This window comes from Sus scrofa, chromosome 1 (assembly GCF_000003025.6).
Source record: "Sus scrofa isolate TJ Tabasco breed Duroc chromosome 1, Sscrofa11.1, whole genome shotgun sequence".
Classification (NCBI taxonomy): domain Eukaryota; kingdom Metazoa; phylum Chordata; class Mammalia; order Artiodactyla; family Suidae; genus Sus; species Sus scrofa.
In genome coordinates, this window is record NC_010443.5 from 146,085,620 (window position 1) to 146,110,554 (window position 24,935).

Here is a 24,935-nt window from a genome sequence, read left to right on the forward strand (position 1 = left end):
CAGGTTCAATCCCTGCCCCTCAAACCTCCTTAGGCTGCAAGTGTGGCCAAAAAAATCAAATCAAATAAATTTAAAAATAAAAAGGAAAGCAGTACTGGCTTTTCACTTGTGTAACTCAGCAGAACATGAGCCTGAGGCCTCCAGCACCATCTGTACAGCCAGGTGAGGAGCACCTGGGGAACAAGCAGCAACAGGCTCCCTTCCAGCCCTGCCTGGTCATGCCTGGCCCAACCCAGTGGCAGTTCCACATGTAAAACCCCCCTCTTTAACTTACACTCACGTGATCTAAAAACTGCACCTGTGGATCTCTTATGAAAAAGCCCGCAGTCTTGTTAAAAGGCAAATGAGGCAGAAAGTACATCTGATAACACAAGAGCACTCATCATTGTTATAAAAGCCAGTTCAAGCCGATATAGGAAGTTGAGTGTAAGATGAGCCAGAAGGACAACGGCACGTTGTTTTAAACACCACGTGGCCCCAGAGACAGAGGTGAGAAGAGAAAACCCAAGGTAAAAGCTGGGAGCCCACCCTCAGCCACAGCCGCTGTGGCAGCAACACGAGATGCAAGCTCTTATCCCTGGATGCAAAAGCCTAAGGTCCCTGCCTCCAAGTCAGGCATCCATTCTCATGGATCACAGTGCTTTTCAAAAACTTTGAGTTTTGAGAGTCTAGACTCACAAGGAGCATGAGAAATGGTCAGAGAGTCCCATGGGCCCTGCCCTGGTCTCCTCCGCAGGACAGTCTGCATGACCACAGCACAGTACAAACACAAACCTGAACACACTGTGAACACAATGCCCGCAGCACACTGCAAACACAGACCTGAGCTCACCACACCTTAACCCAGACGTAGACCTGATCTGGGCAGCACCAGTTTTTACACTCACTCAGTGCTCTGCGTGCCCAGGGACAGAGTCCATGGTGTCCATCATCTCCACCAGGATGCAGGTGGTTCCACCACAGCAAGGACATGACCCTGTTATCCCCACAGTCACACCTGCCCCAACCCCAAGCCCCGGCAGCCACTGATTCTTCTCCATCATTATACTTTTGTAACTACAAAGATGCTATAAATATCCAAGTTATTGTATGTATCAACAGTTTTTTATTCCTTTTTTATTGATGGACAGCATTCATTGTACAGATACACCATGGTTTGTTTTTCAAATGATATTCTTTTTAAAGATTGCATTATGCAGGTTTTCTATGATATAGCTGTACTGTATCATTAAAAGAAAGCTTTGTGCATTCTCAAGAATAAGGTTTATCACATTTGAGACCTCAGAATTTTACCCTTGGAAAGTACCGCCATGGAAGTTAATCAGTCAAATTTGTATAACTTCTTTTACATAAAAATAGCAAAACGACCGGCAGGGCGGCAAAGGGCTGTGCCCTCAGACTTGGGGAGAACGAGGACCAGTGCACCTGCACATGGAGACGGAGCTGGGCACACACACCTTGAATAGTTCAAACTGCGAATCTCAAACTTGGATGAAGATGTTCCAAGACAGATAGTAGCTCCAAGAACACAGTTTAGAAGCAAGTGTATTTGTCTTGGAAAAACATATTTTCATCTTTAATTACAAACCCCAAATAAACCAAACCAAAACACAACAACAGAAACCACACAGCACACAGTCAAACCTGAGCAAGAGCCACAGGGAAAAGATACAAGAGAACAAAACTGTGAAAGGTATCAGATGTTACATGTGACAGACACAGACTATAAAACACATGGATACATAAGGAAAATTAGAAACATACTTGCATAGAACGGCATATATAAAAATGAAATAATTGGAGTTTCCATGAGACTTAGCAGGTTAAGGATCCAGTGTTGTCACTGCAGTGGTTCAGGTCACTGCTGTGGTGCGGGCTGGATCCCTGGCCTGGGAACTTCTGCATGCTGCATGTGTAGCCAAAAAAAAGGAAAAAAAGAGAAATAATCCATGTGACAAAGAAATAAAAATAAATAAATAAACTTTTAACTAAAAAACACCAATAACTGAAATTAAGATGTCAACATCATTTTCAAAGATGAAGCTAGAGACTTGTAAGACAAGTCACCAGGAATAACATAGAATGAAGCACAGAGACGAGAAGGTGGGAAATACAAAGGCAAGCACAGGAGAAACAAAGGGTAGAGGGCAAAGGCAGTACTTAAAGAAACAAACTGAGAATTTCCTAGCATGAATAAAGAAGGTTCAAGAATAAAGGTTCAAGAATAAAGGTTCTTTTTAGACCCACTATCAGAGAGCAGGACATCAACAAAGCAAATCTGAAGGGAGCGGGAAGGGTCACAGATGAATAAGACCTAAATGGCAACCATGTATCAGCAACCACAGAAACCAAAGAGAGTAAGGTGCATGAGACAACTTAGAAATTTATACACAAGGGATACTATTTTTCAAGAAGAAAAGCCAAGAAAAATCTAGAGAGCTCTCAACAACAACCAGCCTTTAATAAATTTCTGAAAGGAAGAAAATTATTATACATGGAAGAATCTGAAATGCAAGAAGAAAAGAACAAAAGGATAAACCAAATTTAAGAGGGAATGTTTGGAGTTCCCATAATGGTGCAGTGGTTAACAAATCCAACTAGGAACCATGAGGTTGCAGGTTCGGTCCCTGGCCTTGCTCAGTGGGTTAAGGATCTGGCATTGCCATGAGCTGTGGTGTAGGTCGCAGACACAGCTCGGATCCCACGTTGCTGTGGCTCTGGTGTAGGCTGGTGGCTACAGCTCTGATTAGACCCCTAGCCTGGAAACCTCCATATGCCATGGGAGCGGCCCTAGAAAAGACAAAAAGACAAAAAAAAAAAAAAAAAAAAAAAAAAAAGGCTGTGTAAAACAGTAATATCTTGATATCTTGGAGTTTAAGAATAACTACAATTAAAATAAATGACAAAAATGAAGCCAACAGCCCAATGGAAAAATGGGTGACAGACCTGCATAGATATTTCTCCAAAGAAGATATACAGATGGCCAACAGGCACATGAAAAAATGTTCAAAATCACTGATTATTAGAGCAATGCAAATCAAAACTACTACCTCACACCAGTGAGAATGGCCATCATTAATAAATCCGCAAATAACAAATGCTGGAGAGGGTGTGGAGAAAAGGGAATCCTATTGCACCTTTGATGGGAATGTAAATTGGTATAACCACTATGGAAAACAATATGGAGGTACCTTAGAAAACTAAACATAGAACTACCACATGACCCAGCAATACCACTCTTGGGCATACATCCAGACAAAACTTTCCCTGAAAAAGACACATACACCCGTATGTTCATTGCAGCATTATTCACAATAGCCAGGACATGGAAACAACCAAAATGATGAATAGATTAAGAAGATGTGGTATATATACACAATGGAATACTACTCAGCCATAAACAAGAACAAAATAATGCCATTTGCAGCAACATGGACGGAACTAGAGACTCTCATACTAGTGAAGTAAGTCTGAAAGAGAAAGACAAATACCATATGATATCACTTATATGTGGAATCTAATACACGGCACAACTGAAACTTTTCACAAAAAGAAAATCATGGACTTGGAGAACAGACCTGTGGTTGCCAAGGGGGAGGAGGAGGGAGTGGAATGGACTGGGAATTTGGGGTTAACAGATGCAAACTATTGTATTTGGAGTGGATCAGCGATGAGATCCTGCTGTATAGCAGCACTGGGAACTGTATCTAGTCACTTATGATGGAGCATGATAATGTGAGAAAAAGAATGTATATATGTAAGTGTGATTGAGTCACCTTTCTGTATCTGTAAAATTAACACAACAGTGTAAACCAGCTATGACGGAAAAAATAAAAATCATTAAAAAAATAAATGGTATTTATTTTTTGGTAGAACTAAAAAAAAAGAATAAATGACAAAAATGGCATTAGATCAGTGAGGTAAGTAGAATTAAACACTTCTCAGGTAATATGCAAAGAAGATGATTAAGACCATATTTGGAGAAATTAAGAATGTTTTAAATTTCTAGGATAACTACTAAAAGAACAGACACTGCTTATAAAACTTACAAACTAATACAGAAAAAAGTAGAATTATAAAAAATAATAATTAAAATGGTAAGAAAGGAGAAAAGTATAGAGCAGTTAGTTCACATTAAAATCACAATACAAAATGATAGATTTAAACTAAAACTATAACAGTATTACAATAATTGTGTACACACTAAATAATGAAAAATTGAGAGTTGATAAAATTAAAAGTTACGCTATTTACAAGAGCTACAAATAAATATAAGTACACAGAAAAGTTGAAAGTACAAGTACAAAAACGGAAAAAGACATACTAGGCAAATTAAAGCCAGCTGGCATTATAATATTAACATAAAACAAAGTAGAATTTAATGCAAAAAGCTTTAGCAAATACAAAGAAAGTCACTTTAAAATAAGAAAATGCCTAATTCAGCAGAAATATATAACAATTTAAATTGTATATAGCCAATACCAAAGCCACAAAATATATAATACCAAAAATAGACAGAATTCCAAGGAATAATAGACAAATTCACAATACTGATGGACGACTTTAACACAACTCTCAATAACTGTTACGAAACATAGTAGAAAAAAAACAACAATAGTGGGGTAGAAACAAACTGAAAAACAAAATAAACAATCTTGACCTAATAGCTGTATATGAAACACTGCTACCAACATTTCGGATTCCACATTCAAGTACACAGAGAATGTTCACAAATACCAACTAAATATAGGACCCCATAACCAGTCTTCACACAAAATTTGCAGATCTGAACTAATGAAAGGTATGTTTTCTGACAACAATGCAATTAATGCAAATATGAACAAAGACACAATTAGAAAAGTCAAATGTGCTTGAAATTAAGAATATGGCTGTAATAACTATGGGTCAAAGAAAAAAATCAAGGTAGAGATTAAAAAACATTCTATAGTTGACAATAACAAAAATAACTACATATGAAAATTTTTAAGATGCAGCCAAAGTAGTACTTATGTAGAAAAGTACAGCCTCAACTACAAATATTCAAAAAGGGGGAAAGGGGGAAAACCAGTGAATTAAGTACCTATCTGAAGAAGAATAATACAAACCAAAGAAGGTAGGAGGAAAAAAATAAAGGTAATATTAATAAAATTGGAAAATATTATACAGCAGAGGAATCAATAAAGTCAAGAGCAGATTTTCCTGATGACTAATGAAGTTGACAAAATCACTGGAAGATTAATAAAAGAAAAAAGAGGGAAAGTGAAGAAATAAGCATAAAGAATGAATAGGATCAATACTGCAGATCCTATATATAAAAAGAAAAGAAAATATTATGAACAAACTTTAATACACAAAATTTAATATTTAGGTACAGTTGACATATTTCTTGAAAACGATAACTTTTCAAAACTGACTCAAGATGAAATTAAAAATATGAAATCAAGTTTTCTAACTTAATATTTAAACTGTGACTATTTAAGAAATATATTTAAACTAATAAAGATATCAACTCTGTCGGAGTTCCCATCGTGGCTCAGTGGTTAACGAATCTGTCTAGGAACCATGAGGTTGTGGGCTCGATCCCTGGCCTTGCTCAGTGGGTTAAGGATCCAGCGTTGCCGTGAGCTGTAGTGTAGGTTGAAGATAAGGCTCCGATCCTGCATTGCTGTGGCTCTGGCGTAGGCCAGGGGCTACAGCTCCAATTAGACCCCTAGCCTGGGAACCTCCATATGCCATGGGTGTAGCCCCAGAAAAGACAAAAAAACAAAAAAAAAAGATGTCAACTCTGTCAAAGATCTTTCCACAACAAAATGTTCAGGCTGACATAGCCTCCTTGGTGTGTAAATGTCCAAGGAATAAATAATTACCATATTGTTTATTTACTTATTTATTTATTCTTTTTACGGCCGCACCTGCAGCATATGGAGGTTCCCAGGCTAGAGGTCAAATTGGAGCTGTAGCTGCTAACCCCGTCACAGCCACAGCAACTCCAGATTGGAGTTGGAGCCTCATCTGTAATCTATACAGCAGCTTGCGGCAACACTGGATCCTTAATCCACTGAGTTAAGTCAAGGATTAAACCCTCATCCTCACTGAGACAAAGTCGGGTCCTTAACCAACTGAGCCACAATGGGAGCTCCTGAAAAAGCCTTTTCAGAGTGTTAGGTCAGGAGAGGGATAAGGCACTTTACTTTTCAGAATCGTGCACTTTGGGAAACGAAAAAATATTTTAAAATCTATCCTTTATTAAATTCAGAAGCATATTTAATAAATACTACAATGTATTTTTATTCATATTTTCATGAAAACTTTGCAACAGGAAAACAAACTTGGTTGAATCAAACATAAACCTTACGTCCCTAAATCCATGTCCTCTATTTTTCTACATTTTAGTTTTCATCCCTTCTGCTTAGTCTGTGTAACTTCATTCTCAGACTGTGAAAAATGAAGGAAAGTATCATGTTGAGTAGGTGGGAGATATTTCAGAGCTAAACAGAGGTGCAGTCACAATTCTGTCCAGTTTGTCTCTCCAACCTTGACTGGACATGTAAAATGTAAAATTGTTGTGGAAACTAAACAAGCCAGTCTTGCAGAAAGCCTGCTACCTTTCTCATTTTGTAATCAAACTTTTTAAAAGGACATAGACTAAAAAAAATATGTGTGAATGCTGGTACATTTATATACATATAAATATGCACATCCATAGTAATAAGCCTGTATCAACCCCACATCTGAAAGGCTTCAGAGAATTTATCAAGAGCTACTGAGACTATAGATAATACTTATTTCCCTTTCTAATACTTATTTCCCTTTCTTTTCTATTTTTATTATAAGTATGCATAATTGAAATATGAAAAAATGATAATAAGTTTTTGTTTGAAAATACTTATAATGTGTTAACTTTCATGACTATCATTTTTCCTGTTCATATGATGAGGGGAAAAGAGTCAAGTCTCTTTACATTGTCAGTTTACTAAGAAAGAAAAAATCAAAAGATGGTCTGTATAAATAAAACATTAAAAAGCTGTAATAAAATCTGAATGTTGTTCAATGGTTTCTATCAGTTAAAGACAGAAGTGCCCTAGAAATAGAAGGAACCAAGGCCTTATTGGACCTTCAGCATCGTACGAGTGGCCTCACACAGCATTTCAGAATGGATTAAAGCAACAGAAATGAAGCAAAACAAGATTAATGAAAGCACAGGAAGACCCTGGGAATTCCCAAGAAGGGAGATGGGGTAGGGGTCTGAAGGTGGCCGAGAGAGGCCAGGAGGGAAGAATGTGTTCAAAGTTAAGGCTCTGCACTAGATGCCAGCCGTGCTGCCCAGGCTACCAGAAAGGAGGGGCATGTGCCCTGCCAGGCACATGCTTCTTTTCTGGGTAGGATGGGGGTGCATGTTATGGGCACACATTCACTTCCTAGAAGGAGTCAATGTAGCCGATGCATCAGAAGTGGCTGTGATAAGAGTTGGGAAGCCCACCCATCAGGGACACTAATTCAGAAGGGAAATGACATCAAGGTCCCTGATCCAGCGAGCAACAAAGTCAAGCTAAGTCAGTAGGTTGAATCCCTAGAACCAGGTGATTGGGTGGATACAGAGACTAAGGCAAGGGAGGTTTCAAGAGCTACTTGTGGAAGAAATAGAATAAAATCCATTGGTTTACCACCATGCCTCATCCTGAACTTTGTGTCATATTATGGGAAAAGAGTGAAAAGACCTAAAGATGGGGCTTTTAGCACACCTGTGAACTTACCTTCCTTTGGGGCCATTCCCTCAGCACTAACTGAGGATACATAGTGAACTGGGTGCTCTGAGAGGTGACACCAGGGCGACTTGGCCAGGTCCTCTCAGGGCTCCAGGGTGATACCCACAGAGAGACCAGGCTGGGGTGGGGTGGGGGCTGTGGGCGTCCAGGCAGAGCGGGGCAAGATCCCAGCAGGTAAGGAGCCCAGCCCTGCCCTGTGCGGAGCTCGGGAGGGAGGGGATCCAAAGTCAGCGAGGCACAGCCAGCGGCCAGCAGTACACAGCACCCATAGGATGCAAGGGACGCACTGAGTACTGCGTGGAGGCAGACCCCAGGAGCGGGACCCAATGCAGGGGTCTCGGCCTGGGAGTGTGAGGGTGGGCTCCGGAGTCCCCACCTACGGCAGCCCAGCTCTGAAGGCACTGCCCTTTTGCTGTCCCAGGCTCAGTGGGCCAGTGCTGTAGCCACCAGCGCATGACCTGCTGCGGGGGGTCCCCAGACATTGCGTGTCCTGGGGATGGGAGCAGTCTCTTTACTTATAATGCAATCAAATGAAGGCGGCACACTTTTAGAGAAAGCTAGTCTATAAATAGACATTCTTTTCTCTTCAAAATGATTATATCCTTGTGTCTAAGCATTCCATAGTTTTAGTCCACTCTGTGTTAGAGACGTTACTCTAGATTCACACTGTATGCATGACTTATTTTTAATTGCTCATTCATATAAAAATTTTAATCATACATATTAAGAATATCTTTTAAAACATCCTTTGTGGAGATATATTAAAATGGACTTAAATACCAATCTTTAAATTAAGTAAACATTTAATATTAACTATATCCCCATATCATTAGATGTGCTACCATTTTAAAAAGCTGCTCATCAATGATTTGCCTAACTTGACAGATATGTAACATCATCTCTAAAATGCAGATAACTTTAAAATGTAAATGACTGCATATGGAAACAAAAACGTCTATCAGCAATTAACAACTTTTATTTGATTCAGATTTTTGTTATATTAAGGAAAATCTCCCCAATGTTGAAGATTATATTACCAATACATTTATTTAAAGGAAAATATCAGATTTCTAGGTTATTTTAACAAAACTGATTTTGCCCCTAAATATTACTTTCTGCAGAAGGATCTCTTAAGGTTCCTAAGAGTCCTTGGCTCTTCCCTCTGTAGTTTTATGGAGATAAAACTTTCACACTGAGAAAAGTACATTTCAATAAAATCACATTCAATGAAACTAGACATTTCTTTTTTCTTAATTCGTAAACCTACCTTATAGGAATGATGTAGGAAAAGAGAAGGAGAAACCGGAAAAGATTGCGGTACCACGGGCCTACGAAACCTTGTAAGGTTACCATGACAACTGAGAGAGCAACTAAAGCCAGAAACAGCGCTTTGGTCAGTTGATTGAGCTCAAGGTCCAACAAACCAACCTGAAAGAAGAACACAGAGTTAGGACAGAACCACAATGTCCCTAACACTACAAGCCTGATTACATGACGTGATGACATTCTTAAAATTTCTTTTATATTAGCCTTTATTATAATGGAACACAAAAATGTATTAACTTTTTCTTTTCTTTTTTTTTTTTTTTTTGTCTTTTTGCCTTTTCTAGGGCCGCTCATGCGGCATATGGAGGTTCCCAGGCTAGGGGTCGAATGAGAGCTGTAGCCACCGGCCTACGCCAGAACCACAGCAACATGGGATCTGAGCGGTATCTGTGACCCACACCACAGCTCACGGCAACGCCAGATCCTTAACCCACTGAGCAAGGCCAGGGACCGAACCTGCAACCTCATGGTTCCTAGTCGGATTCGTTAACCACTGGGCCACGACAGGAACCCCTTAACCTTTTATTTTCTTCTAAAAACTTCTCCTAACATTTACCATTTCTCCTGAAAATCCTCTTAGAGATTTAACGAGAATTTCTGAAAATGAGTCATGGTTCCCAGAGCATTTCCAGAAAGGGTCTGAGAAAACAGAGTCCAAGGTATTCAACCACAAAAAACTCAGATCCTTCCTCCAGCTGAGGAGTTATGACCATGTAGTGAGCAAAGGGGGACGCGAGATGCCAGGCGTACAGAAGGCTTGGAAGCTCAGCCAATTCTGAGGGCACACATGCATTTCCTTCCACATTCACTCCATTGGGAATCACTTAGGAGTTAATTCGGCACAGGACAGTATGCTTGTTGTCCTGCTCTGCCAAGAGCTTCTCTGAAAAGAACTTCCCTTAATTAAGAAGAAAAGCAACAGATGGAGTAGTTAGCCTGCAATGGAAACTTGTTAATTTGCAGAAGTCCTACACTGTACGTTCTCCCAGGAAGGCACCCGACACTCAAATACACTCAAATTCATTCTCTGGATCATTTACCAGCTGAGCAAAATGTGAGGGAAAATTATGTCGGTAGGAATTAGTTCTTTTTGTGTGCACGTTCTGTGCAGGATCTTGGAGAAAGAAAGAACTTGACATCCAAACACCTTCCATTCTCCAAGAGAGAGCTCTTTTGCCCGCAACTTCAGTTTTCAGCCCTGGCAACCTCCACAAAATCTTTCTTCTTGCTTAGTTTCATCGCTGAAAGACCACAGTGTGGTGTGGGGTAGAGAGAGGAGTCGGGTGGGGGGTACTGGGCTGTGTAGAGGCTTTAGCACCACAAAGAGGAGAAGTGATGCCACACGGCAATTAAGTTCCCTCAGGACTCCCAGTTTAGGCTCCTCTGATGCCAGCTCTGCCACTTGGCCATAGAGCCTCGGGCAAGCTGAGCATCAGTTTTCCCATCTGTAAAATGGGTTATAACAGTGTCTTCCTAACAGGGCCTGGGGGGGTAAATAAGATGATGCACAACATAGGTAGCGCAGCTTCTAGTACAGAGCAAGCCTGCATGTGTGCTGTTATCATCATCATCATCACCACCACCACCATCGTCACTGTTGTTCAAAACGTGGGTCTGAATCTCTGTTTACTAACTGGGGAATGTTCTTATACCTTTTAAGCCTCACTTTCCCCATGTGTAACCTGGCATTACCTATGTCCTAACAGAAGTGCCTGGAGGAGCCCAGACAATGTGGGCTCCCACAGGGCCCTGGGCCGCAGCAAAGCTCACTGTCTCTCCAGGGCACAGCACGAGTTTCTCAGAACTGCTTATCTGTAATTTGTATGACACTAACAGAAGACTGAATCTTATCAGGTTCTCTATCTGCTGCCTGAGTTTCTCCTGAATCTGGTACAAATTTTGAAAGAGAATACCTAAAAAAGAAAATACAGTTACCAAAATTTTGATGAAATAAATGGGATACTATAACTCAGAAATTAAAAATTTTTTGAATTACTAAGCTAATTCATAAAAGTTTATTTTGTACTGCCTTATGAAATACCATTTGTTTGGCCAATAAAAAACTAGCCTTTTCCACATCTCACTTATATCTGGTTTTGATTAATATTTGCCACAAACTCTGATAACAGAACCTATAGTTAGAAAGCACAAAACTTGTCAGAAAACCCATGAAGTGCAGCTATGAAGAAAATTCATTCACTATGCAAGTTTAAATGTCTACTACATTTTTTGCTAAACTCTAAGGTTATGAAAAATAAGTAAACTATGAGATTTTTACCTGCAAGAAACAGCCAATCTAGTAGGAAAAATAAACAAACACCAGTATCATATATACTATCAAAGAGAAATGTTCTCTAACCAAGCATACGGACGAAGTCACTTCTTACAGCTGAGGATCAGCATTGCTGTTGGTTGACAACCCATGCCCTTCAAAAAGGGAAGGAGGACAAAAGGAACCCAAAAGCAAAATGACTGAAAGTTTGCCCAGGGTGTGCATTCTACTTCCACCCCACTCCACTTCCAGGTCCCTGCATGTGCACCAAGGGCTGGGAGCCCTGGGGTTGGGGCTGAGGAAGCTCTGCAGATCTGCACCCCCACCACCACCAGCCCCAGAGCTTTTGCAGTCCCCACCCCTCCAACACAGGCGTAGGCTCCACCCCTCCACAGGCCCCTTCCCACTGGGCAGGGCCCCAGGTAGAAAGCCCCAGGCCCGTGAAATGTGGTCTCTTCTGGTCACTCACTGCTCAGACTCTGAACTCTGGGGGCTGTCACCAAATCTTAGTGATGATAGGGTACATGTGCTCCACGTGACGGGCCGCAGATGACCCCTCCCACCACCCCAGGTCTGCAGTACCCTGAGGACCAGATCCTGCCCTCCTCATGGTCGCCTCCAGCTCAGTGGGTGGGCGAGTTAGAAGTAAGGTCTGGGGCTGGACAAGTGCCCAGGAAGGGAGCCATGCTGCAGGTTCTAGAATCTTCCCTGGTTTTGTCATGAGGGGGGCTGGGCTTCCCTGAGGGTGGGCAGCTGAGGCCCCACGCTGATTTATCAGCTCCATTTAAAACCTGCACAAGGAGGACAAATATCTTGCAATTTCCGCTGCTTCAACTACTACATAGTTTATGCTTGAAGTATTGAGAAAAATAGGGTTTTGGATTAAAATGAAGAAAAATGAAGCCAGGGAAGTAGAGCATGTTTCAAAGCCCGGCTCCTTCGGCTGTGACAAAGGCCGTCTAAGTTCCGGCCTCGCTGAGGGTCAGATGAAGCCATTACTCATTCAGTCAGGGAAAAAAGACTCAATTACCTCGACGTAAAGATGCTATCAATGAATGCAAAGTGCATATTTTACTCTATTCATCCAAATCCCATTAAAAAGTGAAAGGAATGATTTAATCTGGCCTTCCAGAGTTGGTCTTTTCTGTAATAAAATAAAGAATCACTGTCTTGAGAAATGCATAACCACTAGCTCACACTTTCCCCTGAACCAGAGCAGTGAAGGCTCGGGACAAAAACAGCCAGGACTGAGCACATGGATGCCACGTACAGGGCCTAAATGTTAAAAGCAGCCCAGGCACTGATATGTCTCTAATTCAAAGTATTAATACCTTTCTAATCGATGAGGACACATGCGGCCAACTGCCTGACTAGTGAATATATCTAAGTGTGGTCTTCTCCAATCCCTTCCAATTCAAAGGATGGAATAAAAAGTTTAGCAATGAAAACACAGCTTCTCAGGAATGCACTGCTCCTTGCTTTTTTCTAGGAGCCTTTTCTGAACTATGACTATTCTGCCTGGAACATAATTACAACCAAGCTATAGTCTATAGTATGAACTTCATTTTGGGGGATCAATTCTGACAAAACAAGGTCAGAATAAGAGAGATATTTCAACTATTTTTTTAAAGTCCACTTTCAATTAAAGTTGCACTTACTTCTATAGAACACCCTCAAAAAGTTTCTTCGACTTTTCTAATTGCAATCTGGACTTCTAAAAGCCATTCAGTATGAAAACTAGTTAGCTTATTAAAGCTACAGATTCTATAAAGGAGGTGGTACCTGGAGTTTTGATGTGAATCTCTTCTTTCTTTAAAAAATGTCTTAAAACACCTCAACAGACCAGATACCTTTTACTATGATTTCAAAACCTTTTCACCCCAGAAATATACTATTAATCATCTAAAATAATTTTGACTGCGTAAGAAAAGGTAAATTAAGTATACTAGGAAGTAATTTTCAACATTTATTATAATTTCCTATATTAGTAAAGCAAATTTTCTTCTACTTGTCATAATATTTGTTTTATTTGAAACAACTCTGATAACAAAATTAAATACGCTACTGGAAATTTTAATCTCCAAGGGAAAAATCTGTGCATAATGTCTAAGACACCACAATGGTTCTGCAAAGGGGCTGCTCTGGGATAATGAAGACAATAATTGCCTGTATAATCTAAAACGCTACTAATGGCAACGATCACAAACCCACTTAGCTCCTCTTTAATTTATGTACCAAGTTTTAAACAGCTAATGGTTCTCAGTAAAATAATGGTTTATACCCACAAAGAAGGGTAAATACGGTATTCTCCTCCTCAATCAAGGGCAGATCAGCCAGGTTTCTGTAAGGCACCCGTGGACCAATGAGAGGACCCCGTATCTCAGCAGCACAAGGCCACTGCCACCAGTCTCAGAGTTCCCCTAAGTTCCAAGAAATCAATGTGAGAGTCTCATGTTATAAAAACTTAGACAACGAAAGGCATAAATAAGCACCACCAACTGCTCATCACATGGTACTGCCCCTAGATTAATATGTGAACATCCAAGGACTTCAACCTTTCTTCTAAAACTCACATTTACTTATTTGCCACGTGAAGGTGTTTTCAAATAGCAAAATAATCAGAAGCAAAATGTCAAAAAGCCAGCTTAAACTCCTGCAGAAAGCTAAATGTCATTTGAGTTTGTCCTATATTTTCCCTGTAAATACATCTCAATTTGAAAAACCTCCAGTCTAACAGCAACTACACTCAAACCAGCTCACCACAGGTAAAGTCCAGCTTTACATGTGAAAGACCATTCAGAGAAGACAATATATTGTTGTTACTGTTCTATCTCTTTAACAGCTAAACTATTCTCTGGTTGGCCCATCACGCTCCCGGTGCACAATTTGGACTATGACCACAACACTGGCATAGGGGTACTGCTCGATCCCACTGCAATTCCTATAAAAGACACATTCCTTTTAAATCTCTGAAATAAATCAGCTCTATTCTTTCCACTTTTAGTAGAATCTTAATAAGAAAAAATAATTTTCAGACTTTCATTTGTACTTCTGTATTTCAAAACAATTGAAACTCTTACATTACACTTAACTCTAAATCTTACAGCAATGACTTTTTTAGTTTGCAGTATCAAGTCTTTTTTAAAGTCATGCTATGTGGTCCTTTTTTTCTTCTTCTCTGGTGTATTCATTCATTTTTGGATATGAACGCCTCAGTCCTCAGTGCCTGTCCTCCATGTGGGCACCACCCACGGTAGACATGTCTGAGCTATTATCATTTACTGCCCCAGTGATCTGCGAAATAAGAAGTGCTTCTTTTAACTGTTCTAGTCTATTGGCTCAATAATCTGTGCTTTAAAAGCTCCCTAAATAAGTATCAGCACAATAATTCTTAACATTAGAATATATCGCCTTAATTTTTAAAAGTCAAAATCTATATTTACCACTAAACACTTAAAAGTTATTCTGAAAGAGTATTTCATATTCTGCATTTTTACCTACAAGCAGACTTTGCATGACTATTATATATTCAGCATGTAAGATTTTTGCCTTGCTTGCCATATAGTTATTACACAAGATATTTTTCCTTGAATATTTAACATTTTAAAAGAAAATGGGGTTGTTATTTTTTTATATAAACAAACCAAAAAAGCCTTAATGCAGAGCTCAGCTACTCAACAAAGAAGTAAAACCGCTTCCCGTATTACTGTAAGAATTGAGAGTGCGGGGTGGGGGTGGGGAGGGAGCCAGTGTGAGCCCTCACCCAGTTCCCATGAACGTGGTACCAATCAACTCCACGTTCAGGGCAAGGCACGCTGTCATGTTACTCGGTCAGCTGGACTACAATAAACATGCTGCTAAGGGTGAAACCACCCCTAAAATCTACAGACAGATCACTCCTAAGTCTGAAGAGGCCTCTCGAGTGCAGAATGAGGTTATCTTCTCAAACTGCTGACCTTCCACATCAGTTGAGAATTTCAATATTGGCTCAAGCATTTGCTACGACACATACACACTCAACAGCATACTTTCTATAATTGTCAAAAGAGCCAGAAAAAAGCACATTGTCTATGAACACTTTGTGTATGCACACCCAAACATGTCAGATCTGTTTTTGCAAAATTCAGACTTGTTTTACCTTCCTACAGGACAATTTGGTCTAGCCCATTACTCTCTCAGAGCCTCTGTTACAGTAGAGCCTTTATTAAAGTATAACCTGTATACTAAAAGTCATCAAATTTAAAGCAGTATCATGACTTCGGTTAAATTTTTTGTTTTTAATAATTATTACACTTTTTTTTTTTTTTTTTTTTGCTTTTTAGGGCTGCACCTGTGGCATATGGAAGTTCCCAGGCTAGGGATCCAATCGGAGCTACAGCTGCCCGCATACGCCAGAGCCACAGCTACACGGGATCTGAGCCACAGCTACAAGGGATCTGCAACTACACCACAGCTCACAACAACGCCAGACCCTTAACCCGCTGACCGAGGCCAGGGACTGAACCTGAGTCTTCATGGATACTAGTTCGGTTTGTTACCGCTGAGCCACTACAGGTACTCCCTATTATACATTATTTCAAATAGGTTCAAGGGTGACACATCAAAGCCATATTTTAAACAAAAATGGATACATACAAATACGCAAAACAGTCTGGAAACCATTTGTTAATTTAATTTGTACTCTATATACAGAAGCTACTTTAAAATCTAGCACAGAGTATTTAAAACAAACAAACATTTTCTAATGTACAGTATCTGGTCTTGTTTTACAGTAGTTCACACAGTTTATTTGAACACCAGGAACGTAAGGAGCCTGACCATACAAATCATTGCCAACCCAACACTATACTGAATACTATTTGTGTGCCCTGCTAACTGTCTGAGTGTCCTGTTGTTACTCCTGTTGCTGCTTGTATAACATTTCTTAGCAGGGGAAGAGAAAGCAAAAGCAAATGTGCATGTTGTGGCTTCGCCAGCAGAGGGCACTCAAGCTCGATGCTTATTTTTTCTAAAAGCCGAAAGCCTCCCTTTAGTGAAAGCAGAACTTTGATCTCCAGTTCAGCCAATTCACTATATTTAATTCGTTATCTTAGTGTTCTTAACAAAATATATTTCCCTAAATATCTATGTTTTCATGAAGAATACAAGGCAGAATTTGTAGACTTTAACATGCTAAATTGTATAGAGAGGGGAAATCTCCTCAATCAAAATCTGTCAAATAAGGAATCGTATTTAAAGATATTACATCCAAAACACCATAGGTGATCAGTACAGAAGTATAGCGCTAAGGCTTTGTAAAAATTTTTGGCCTACAAAGTCAATAAAATTGTAACAACAGCATACATTAGTGGTTTTCAGCTCCTGCATACATTTACCTTGTTTTTGTCTTAATGTAGGTAGCTATGAAATTTTTTTTTTTTTTGTCTTTTTGCCATTTCTTGGGCCTCTCCCGTGGCAATATGGAGGTTCCCAGGCTAGGGGTCGAATGGGAGCTGTAGCCACCGGCCTACACCAGAGCCACAGCAACGAGAGATCCGAGATCTGAGCCGCGTCTGCAACCTACACCATGGCTCACAGCAACGCCGGATCCTTAACCCACTGAGCAAGGCCAGGGATCGAACCCGCAACCTCATGGCTCCTAGTCAGTTTTGTTAACCACTGAGCCACGACGGGAACTCCAGGGAGCTATCAATTTTAAATGGTTTTGCCGAGACCACCCACCAATTCAGAATAATTACTTCAATAACCTAAGCTATCCACTTACACCAGAAACTTCAACATTCAACATCATTCATATAAGTGAAATTTGAGGTCAATTTAATCTAATTAAATAAGCAGTTTATTTTGGTAGTTTATATTTATTTTAACAGATATTTACAAATAGCATTAACCTACTCTTGAATTCTTATAGTCTAAAACCCAATACTCATGAGTTTAGGGATTAGTAAGGCCCTTGCGTTTTTTTAAAAACAGTCTGGAAAAACCCTGGTAAGAGAAGATTGTATGTGTGGCCACTGGTGCACCTAGAACTTGGACGGTTCTATGCTTCTTTGAAGAATCTAAAAGACCTTACACTCTTGGAAATTCTTTTTCCCCTAAGAACATGAAAAACAGATTTCTCTAATAATAACTCTAAATAGTTCTGGTGACTTTTTTTTTTTTTAAAAAAAAGGCTTTTATCAGGAATCTTAAAATTGTAAGACTCAGTAAGAAAGGGAAAACCATGGCTTCTTGTAAATCTGCTAAAACGTGAGCTGCTCACCACCGTTTATTTTCTGTCTATTTTTCATCTGGGGCCCATGTGCATGTGTCTTTATTTTCTCCTGAATGTGACAAGTCCCTTATTTTAAATGCTCTGTGTGTGTGTGTGTGTGTGTGTGTGTGTGTGTGTGTGTGTGCATTTTAGCAACACCCTTAAAATATTCTCTTAAACAGTAACAAATATAATTTATAAAGCATACTATTGAATAGAGAATACTCTTATATTGTAGGCACATTACTGCTAAATCTGGGCTGTGAGTGCCTGCTAAGGAAATAACTGAACACACGGCCAAGGCTGCTAGTGCCATCACATCCCGAATTCCCCAGCAAGTGACTGCTTCCCTATTTGGCGCCCTCTGAATGCTTCGAAGAGCTGAAAAAAAAAAAAATTACTTGATACCTTTCCAACATCCATAAAGTGACATATTGAAGGAATTATTCCTGTTAGTGGCTTGGAGTTGTTGACCACAGATGATGGGGAAAGTCTGGGATTTAGGAGAAGATAACGCTGAACACAGCCCTTTTCACAAGCAAAGGCGAGTTAGGCTGGGGAAGCCTCCCGGGAGCCTGCCTGGGGCAGGGCCAGAAGAAACTGCATGGAATAAGAGGGAACACCCTTCCACCTGCTTGGTTATTTTCCCTACAAAATTTTGGGACGGGAATGGTTAAATTTTTACTAGTAAACAAGGTCATTAATTTATAATTAATTTAATTTCCAGCCTTAGATTGTCTTCATAAGGTCATGATACAGATGAAGTTCTATAATAAAGTCAGAGATGTATTTGGCAATTAATTTCAAAATGCTGCCATCTAAATAAATTCTTCTTTTGGCATATGGACATGTAAAATGCACCTAATGGTTTGTGCAAGGGAATTTACTAGACATTAGTTAACGATGATTCTACATAATAGATTCCAGAAAGTCTGGTTTCATTAAGGACTAATTCAGTCCCTTGCATGGTATCATGAAATTGTTGATTCTAAGCAAATATATCTTAGGGGAAGAAAATGACAATTAGCAGGAAAAAGCCTCACTGCCCAAGTCCTGTGTGTGTGTGGGTGCAGTTTAGCACGTTTCACATCTCGGTTTCCTGCAGGCAGCTCAGTGGCGTGTCCACGGTACCATGGAGCCGCTACGAACCACAGGAGCTGAGATGGTTCACTACCTCCTGCAATGCTTCTTGGCTTATTGTGTAAATATGCGGGAATTTATGGACCATTTAAGGTCTCCACCCCAATCTCCAGATATCTGGCACCCATCGCTACATAAAACCACTCAATAGTGTTTTTAAATCAAGAGTCATTAGCTGACTTGACAAGATCAGTGTTTAAGATATTTACTGGAAACAAAACTATGGTCGCTATTTCACTGAACTCATGAAATTCTCTCTCAGTAAAACATGTATCACCTCTTTGTGATTACACTAAACACATGTAAAGATACAGAAAACGCTGGCCAGTGTTGGCAACGCCTCCGGATGGCTATTATCTTCAATAGTGACTAGGTTATCCATTCTCTGTCCCACCCACACATGAGCATAAACTAGCTGACGCCCTACAGTTAACAGGACGTAAACGTAATTAATTCTGAAGGCAGCAAGGCAGAATGGTGGGCACAGGATGGCAGAAAGAGAGAAAGAATGAAAGTTATCACAGTGGTCCAACACCTAACTTAGAATCAATATCATTTAATTTTCAAAATCCATGGTTCTCATGATTTGCCTCCTTTTGAAAAGGAAAATGGAATTTAGCAGATTTGCTGAAATTTTTGAATGATAAGCATAATAATATGGTTAAATAAACTTTTCATCTTCTTAATCACCCTTTTATTATTAAAACTGTCTATTTGAGAGGTTTATTACTGGCAACTTGGCAAAATGTAACTTACTTTAAACTATCTAAAATTTTTGTGTTACTTTATGTCTTCAAAGACATTTTATGAACCATTTCATACTTAATGGCTTGTAAGCAATCCCAAGAGTTGGGAATTGTGTGAAAAGTTGCCCAGATTGACAGATAAAGTGAAAAGGTCTGTATTAATTTCCAAATAAAGAAATGCATGGCGTGCTATCTCACGATGATTATACTCTAAAGTACCAATTAGAACGCATCAGAAACTAGAGCAAGTTGACACTCTACAATAAAGCAAATAATTTCCAGTTGGAGGGGCAGAAAATGTTAATATGCAATGTTCAAGACTACAAGAATCTTTGTAAAAGGAAGTGGCTAATAAGGTTTAATGATGCATGTCAGGAAGCCACAGTATGTAGGGAAACACAGCTGGCTTCATTTTGTAAACTATTTGATATACACATCTTTCTAGTTCGCGATTATCAGCTGTGCCAGTGCCACGGGGGACAGTTCAGCCTTCAAATCAGGGCATTCTTCTTGTTCTCTAAATTACAAGTAAAATACATTAATATAATATGGTGCTATAGGCTAGTGCCCCGACCAAAGCTTATCCGCTCAAGAAAGAGGATTAAAGAAGTCTTCTCAGAATGCTGCGGAGACAATCGTGCCAGCCTAATGGGCTACTAAAAGCACTGGAGCCATTAAAACACGTCATAAAACAGATAACACACTTGGATTTCGTGAATTAATAACCTTCAAAGACGGTCACCATCTTTCATACCTTGTGTATTAAAATGCAAATTAACTTTAAAATGCTTCTACTGAGAAAGCCCAATCTACCACTTTCTTCCTTTCCTGGGGCGCACAGTCGTGTGAGTGAGGACCCGCACCCACAGCGCCATGCAGCCGGCTTGCGCCATCTCAGTGGAGGGAGGGCCTGCAGCGGCAGGTGACAGCAATTAGCAGCAGATGACAGCAGCACTTAGAATGTGCGCCAGATGGCAGCTAAGGGTCACCGGAAGCTAGCAAGTCTTCCACAAGGAAACCCTGTGCTAGGCAACCACCAAAGTCGAAAGCTCTCAGACACAAATTAATTATTCAGCCACCGGAAGACAAGTACGAGGTCACAACTCTAATATCAAAATGCTGTTAAGTCACTTGGAGCGCACTTATTTTAAGCATAATTACACATATTAGCTGTCAGAAACAAGCGTGCCACCTATTGACAAGGAGGTTGCCCTAAACTAAAAGAGCTAAAATTCTAGTAATTAGTGAATTGTCTTAGGGCACAATACCCCCAACAAGTTTGAACTTTGGGTGAAGGCCGTTCACAGCTAAGGCCAGAAACAGCGGCTCTGAGCATCTGTGCCACAACCCCTGGCATTGCAGCTGAGCCCAGAAGTGGAGGCCACTGAGGACAGGGGCCATGCACACGGAAGATGGGCATTTGGTTTAGTGCTCTCCAGGAGGCTGATGAACTAAGGAAAGACTCAGAATCTTGGAGGTGGTCTGTTCAGGCTTTGCTCTCAATAGTGAAGCTGTTGTGATGCCACAGCCAGTAGGATGCCAGGAGGCAGGACATGGAGCCATGACGGGACACGCCCAGCACGGGCCACTGCAGTGTCAGTCACCTATGTCCTACGTGAAGAAAAAATGGGCAAAAATGCTTCAAACAAACAAATGCATGGCCAATTTCCTTTAACAAGATAATTCCATGCTAACAACTGACACATAAAATGGCTTCATTTTAGCTTAAACTGTTTATAACTGATTAATTTCTGACCCCTCATTATCTTAGCAATTTCCAACCCAACAGCCTGTACTGTTTGCAAAGTGTTTTGCATGATTTCTGTTACTTGGCCTTAACTCCATCCCAGTCCTGGTCTCCAGCTCACTTCTGAGGAGTGAAGGTGCCTAACCAACCCTCAGCCTGTCTCCGAACTGGCCTGACCATCACAGCTGCTTGGTCTCTGGCTGCACTTTCCATGAACTACACAAACTTCCATGAGGTTCACAAGATAAAGACAAGTCAGATCTTGCTTATCAAAGTATTTTCTTTCGAGTTTCCACCGTGGCACAATGGGATTGGCGGCATCTCTGCAGTGCCAGGATGCAGGTTCGATACCCAGCCCAGCACAGTGGGTTAAGGATCTGGCATTGCTGCAGCTGCGGCTCAGATCTGATCCCTGGCCCAGGAACTCCATATGCCACGGGGTGGCCGAAACATGAAAAAAAATTTTTTTCTTTTTTTTATTTAAATGTCATGAAATTTGCTCAGCTGGCATCAATCACTATACTTTGCAAAAAGGAGAGACTAAATAAAATGATTAAGCGCTGTAACCAGAACAACTACAGGGAAGTAATACACACTCAGCCAATAAAGTAGCTGAAAGACAAACCACCTCATGTCAGCTGCTCCCCTGCCCTGCCTGCTCCTGGGAGCTCCCTGTGCCACAAGGAGGTTCCACCACAGACAACTTTGCTGGGTGCCTGCAGGGTCAGGGCTAGCGCTCTGAGCAGAGAGGCTCTTCCGGGCTTGCAGCAGCCGGGGGAGGGGGAGGTGGTCGGGGATCAGGACACAGGTCCCTCTCCTGCATGGGCTGTCAAGGGTCTCTCTCTGGAATCCCAGACCTTCAGAGATACAATCTATACCCTGGGCAGTCTTCAGCATCTCTCAAAGTGATGGTATTTAACTGATGACTGACCACCCTTGCAACAATGCTTCCCAAACAGCAAGGGTGGAAACACCTTCCTCCTACAGGGTAATCATATAACTTACAGGAATAAAATTGAAAATGATAAAAGAAATAAGGCCTGATCATCAGATTTCTCTTAAACAATGATACACTGCAGGTAAGCTAATTTTTCTTCAACTTCCTTTCAAAATAAATATGACATAATGGTAAGAAATGGCACAATGACTAGAATTCAAACACAGTGATTCTCTGGAGACATGTGAAGTACTGCAATACCCAGGAGCACAGACCCCCTGCCACCTTGCTGTCACTGCCACAATAGACTTGCCAGAGAAGGTCTAGGTGCTCGGGTGGGTGCTGCGCAGTCAGTGAAGTGCAGTCATCTCCTCTGGCTTGTTTTTAGAATCACCACCTTTGCTTCAGTTTTGGGATGTGCAACTAGCACTTACCTAGAGGATTCCAGTGCAGGTAGGGGTGCAGGTAGGTGGGCACCCAGTCAGAGCGAGCTCAACTCTGTCTGGACAGGTCACTCCCGACCCCACAAGCCCCACATCCTCTTGGAAGGTGAAACAGATCTGGGCACTGCCAGTCTCTGATGACTTGGGACGGGCTCAATGGCCAGCTTCTTGGGACACTTTCCATGAACCTTCTCATCCTAGGCATACAGCCAATACACAGTAGCTGTTATCATTTTTGTTCTTACTGATGTGATGAAAATACATGTCTTTCTTTCTCTCTCTCTCTCTTTCTTTCTTGTCTTTTTGCCTTTTCTGGGGCCGCTCCCACAGCATATGGAGGTTCCCAGGCTAGGGGTCGAATGGGAGCTGTAGCTGCTGGCCTACACCAGAGCCACAGCAATGTGGGATCCGAGCCGCATCTGCAACCTAAACCACAGCTCATGGCAATGCCGGATCCTTAACCCACTGAGCAAGGTCAGGGATCGAACCCTCAACCTCATGGTTCCTAGTTGGATTCATTAACCACTGAACCATGATGGGAACTCAAAAATACGTATATTTCTCCTTTGATCTGATTTTTACCTTTACTTTTTATTTCCCCCACTTACTTTCAAGTCTAAGCAAAAATGCTGCTGCATAAATAACCAACCTTGACACTGCAGATCTTTCCCCTTTTTGAAATCTACCAATTATGGAGACAACTTTCTCCCCAGAAGGCTGTTCCCAGCCCCTTCGCCACTTGGCACAGGTCACCATCCAAAAACAGGAGGAGGAAGAAGGAGGCGGGGGAAGAGGAAAGGAGGCCCAGGGCAGGCAGGGCCCCTGTAGGCTGTGACCACAGATGCAGCCAGTTCCCATCTCACCAATTCCATGAGAGTGGGAGGGGCAGGGGCCTCTGGACCTGGCAGAGCATCTTAAAAAAACAAACAAACAAAAAAGAACCCCATATCACTCCTACCACCATGAGAGTGCAAGTAAGGATGGGGATGGCACAGCCGGCCTGACTTCATATCTTCAGAGCCAAGCTGCCCCCTGGTTGGGCACTGACCAACGAGCAGCCCAGCTGCTTCACCCATGTGGGTGTTCCAAGCACCCACAGTCTAACATCCCCACATAGAGGGGGGATGGACTTCCCAGTGGTGCCAAGAGGATGGCAGCATGGAACTAACTGCAGTGAGCAGATCACTGTGCAGCCAACGCACTCAGTTAAAAAGCCATCAGTTGGCCAGACAGGACAAGTTCTTGAGCTGACAGTGCTCGGCCCTGACAGGGCTGGAAGCGCCCGCAAAGCTTTGTTGCGACTGTATGTTTATATAGTAGCAAACAGGAAATGAAAAATTTTAAAGGTAACAAATGAAACGGCAACAACAAAATCAAATACCTAAAAATAAATCAAACAAAAGGTACATAAAACCTCTACACAGAGAAAGTCATAAAACATTACCAAAAAAGTTGAAGAGTATCTATATAAACAAAGGGATATGCAATATTCATTAAGAAATTCAGTACTTAAAAATTAATTCTCCTCCAAGAGCTACAGACAGTAAATGCAATGCCAGTCAAACTTGCTAGAGTAATTAAGGATGATCAGCACAGAAATGGATTAACAGACCAACCAAAGAAGAGGGTCCAGATTTGTACCCGCCATGCATGCACGCACACGATTTGTATAGGGACTGGCACTACAGTGGGGAAGGCCAGCCTTTTGACAACTTTCAGGGTCCACTGGGAATATATACGGGAAATGGGAACTTTCCCATCTTCACAACAAACTTAAAACCCAATGCCAGATATCTAGAGATGGAACTGAGAAAGGCAGACAACAGCACATCTAGAAGAGAAGAGAGTTCTTCATGACCCGGGTAGAGAAAGATTCCTTAAGCTGTGATGAGACTGAGCAACTGAATCGTATCTAAGATCTAAAGAGAACTAAGAACTACTCTTTGCTGAGACACAGGAAGACAGTAGGGAGGCCACAGAGTGGGAGGAAATAACACACACGTTACCACAGAGCACTTGAATGTAAAGAATTCCTACAAAAGAAGAGGGAAAAATGCTAACTATCCAATGGAGAAATGGGCAAAAGACACATTCAGGTACTTTCTCAAGCCCAGACGGCTGGTGAGCATGTGGGGGAAACTCAGTCTCATGAGTCGTCAGGGAAAGGGAGCCTGGAGACACAGGAAGACATCAGAACACACCCACTGGGATGTTTGAAACTTTTAAAAACCCGACGAGTGTGGACAAGGTCATAGAGGAACTCTCTCACCACGGGAAGAATGAACACTGGTGCAATGGCTCTGGA

The 24,935-nt window shown here is 41.2% G+C and overlaps 1 protein-coding gene across 1 annotated transcript in view; it reads right to left on the reverse strand.

Annotated features, from left to right (window-relative positions):
• Positions 1-24,935, reverse strand: part of ATP9B (ATPase phospholipid transporting 9B (putative)) — a 205,873-nt gene that overhangs the window by 62,645 nt on the left and 118,293 nt on the right. The window contains 1 exon segment of the mRNA XM_013985712.2: positions 9,034-9,194. Coding sequence (XP_013841166.2) covers positions 9,034-9,194 — 161 coding nt within the window.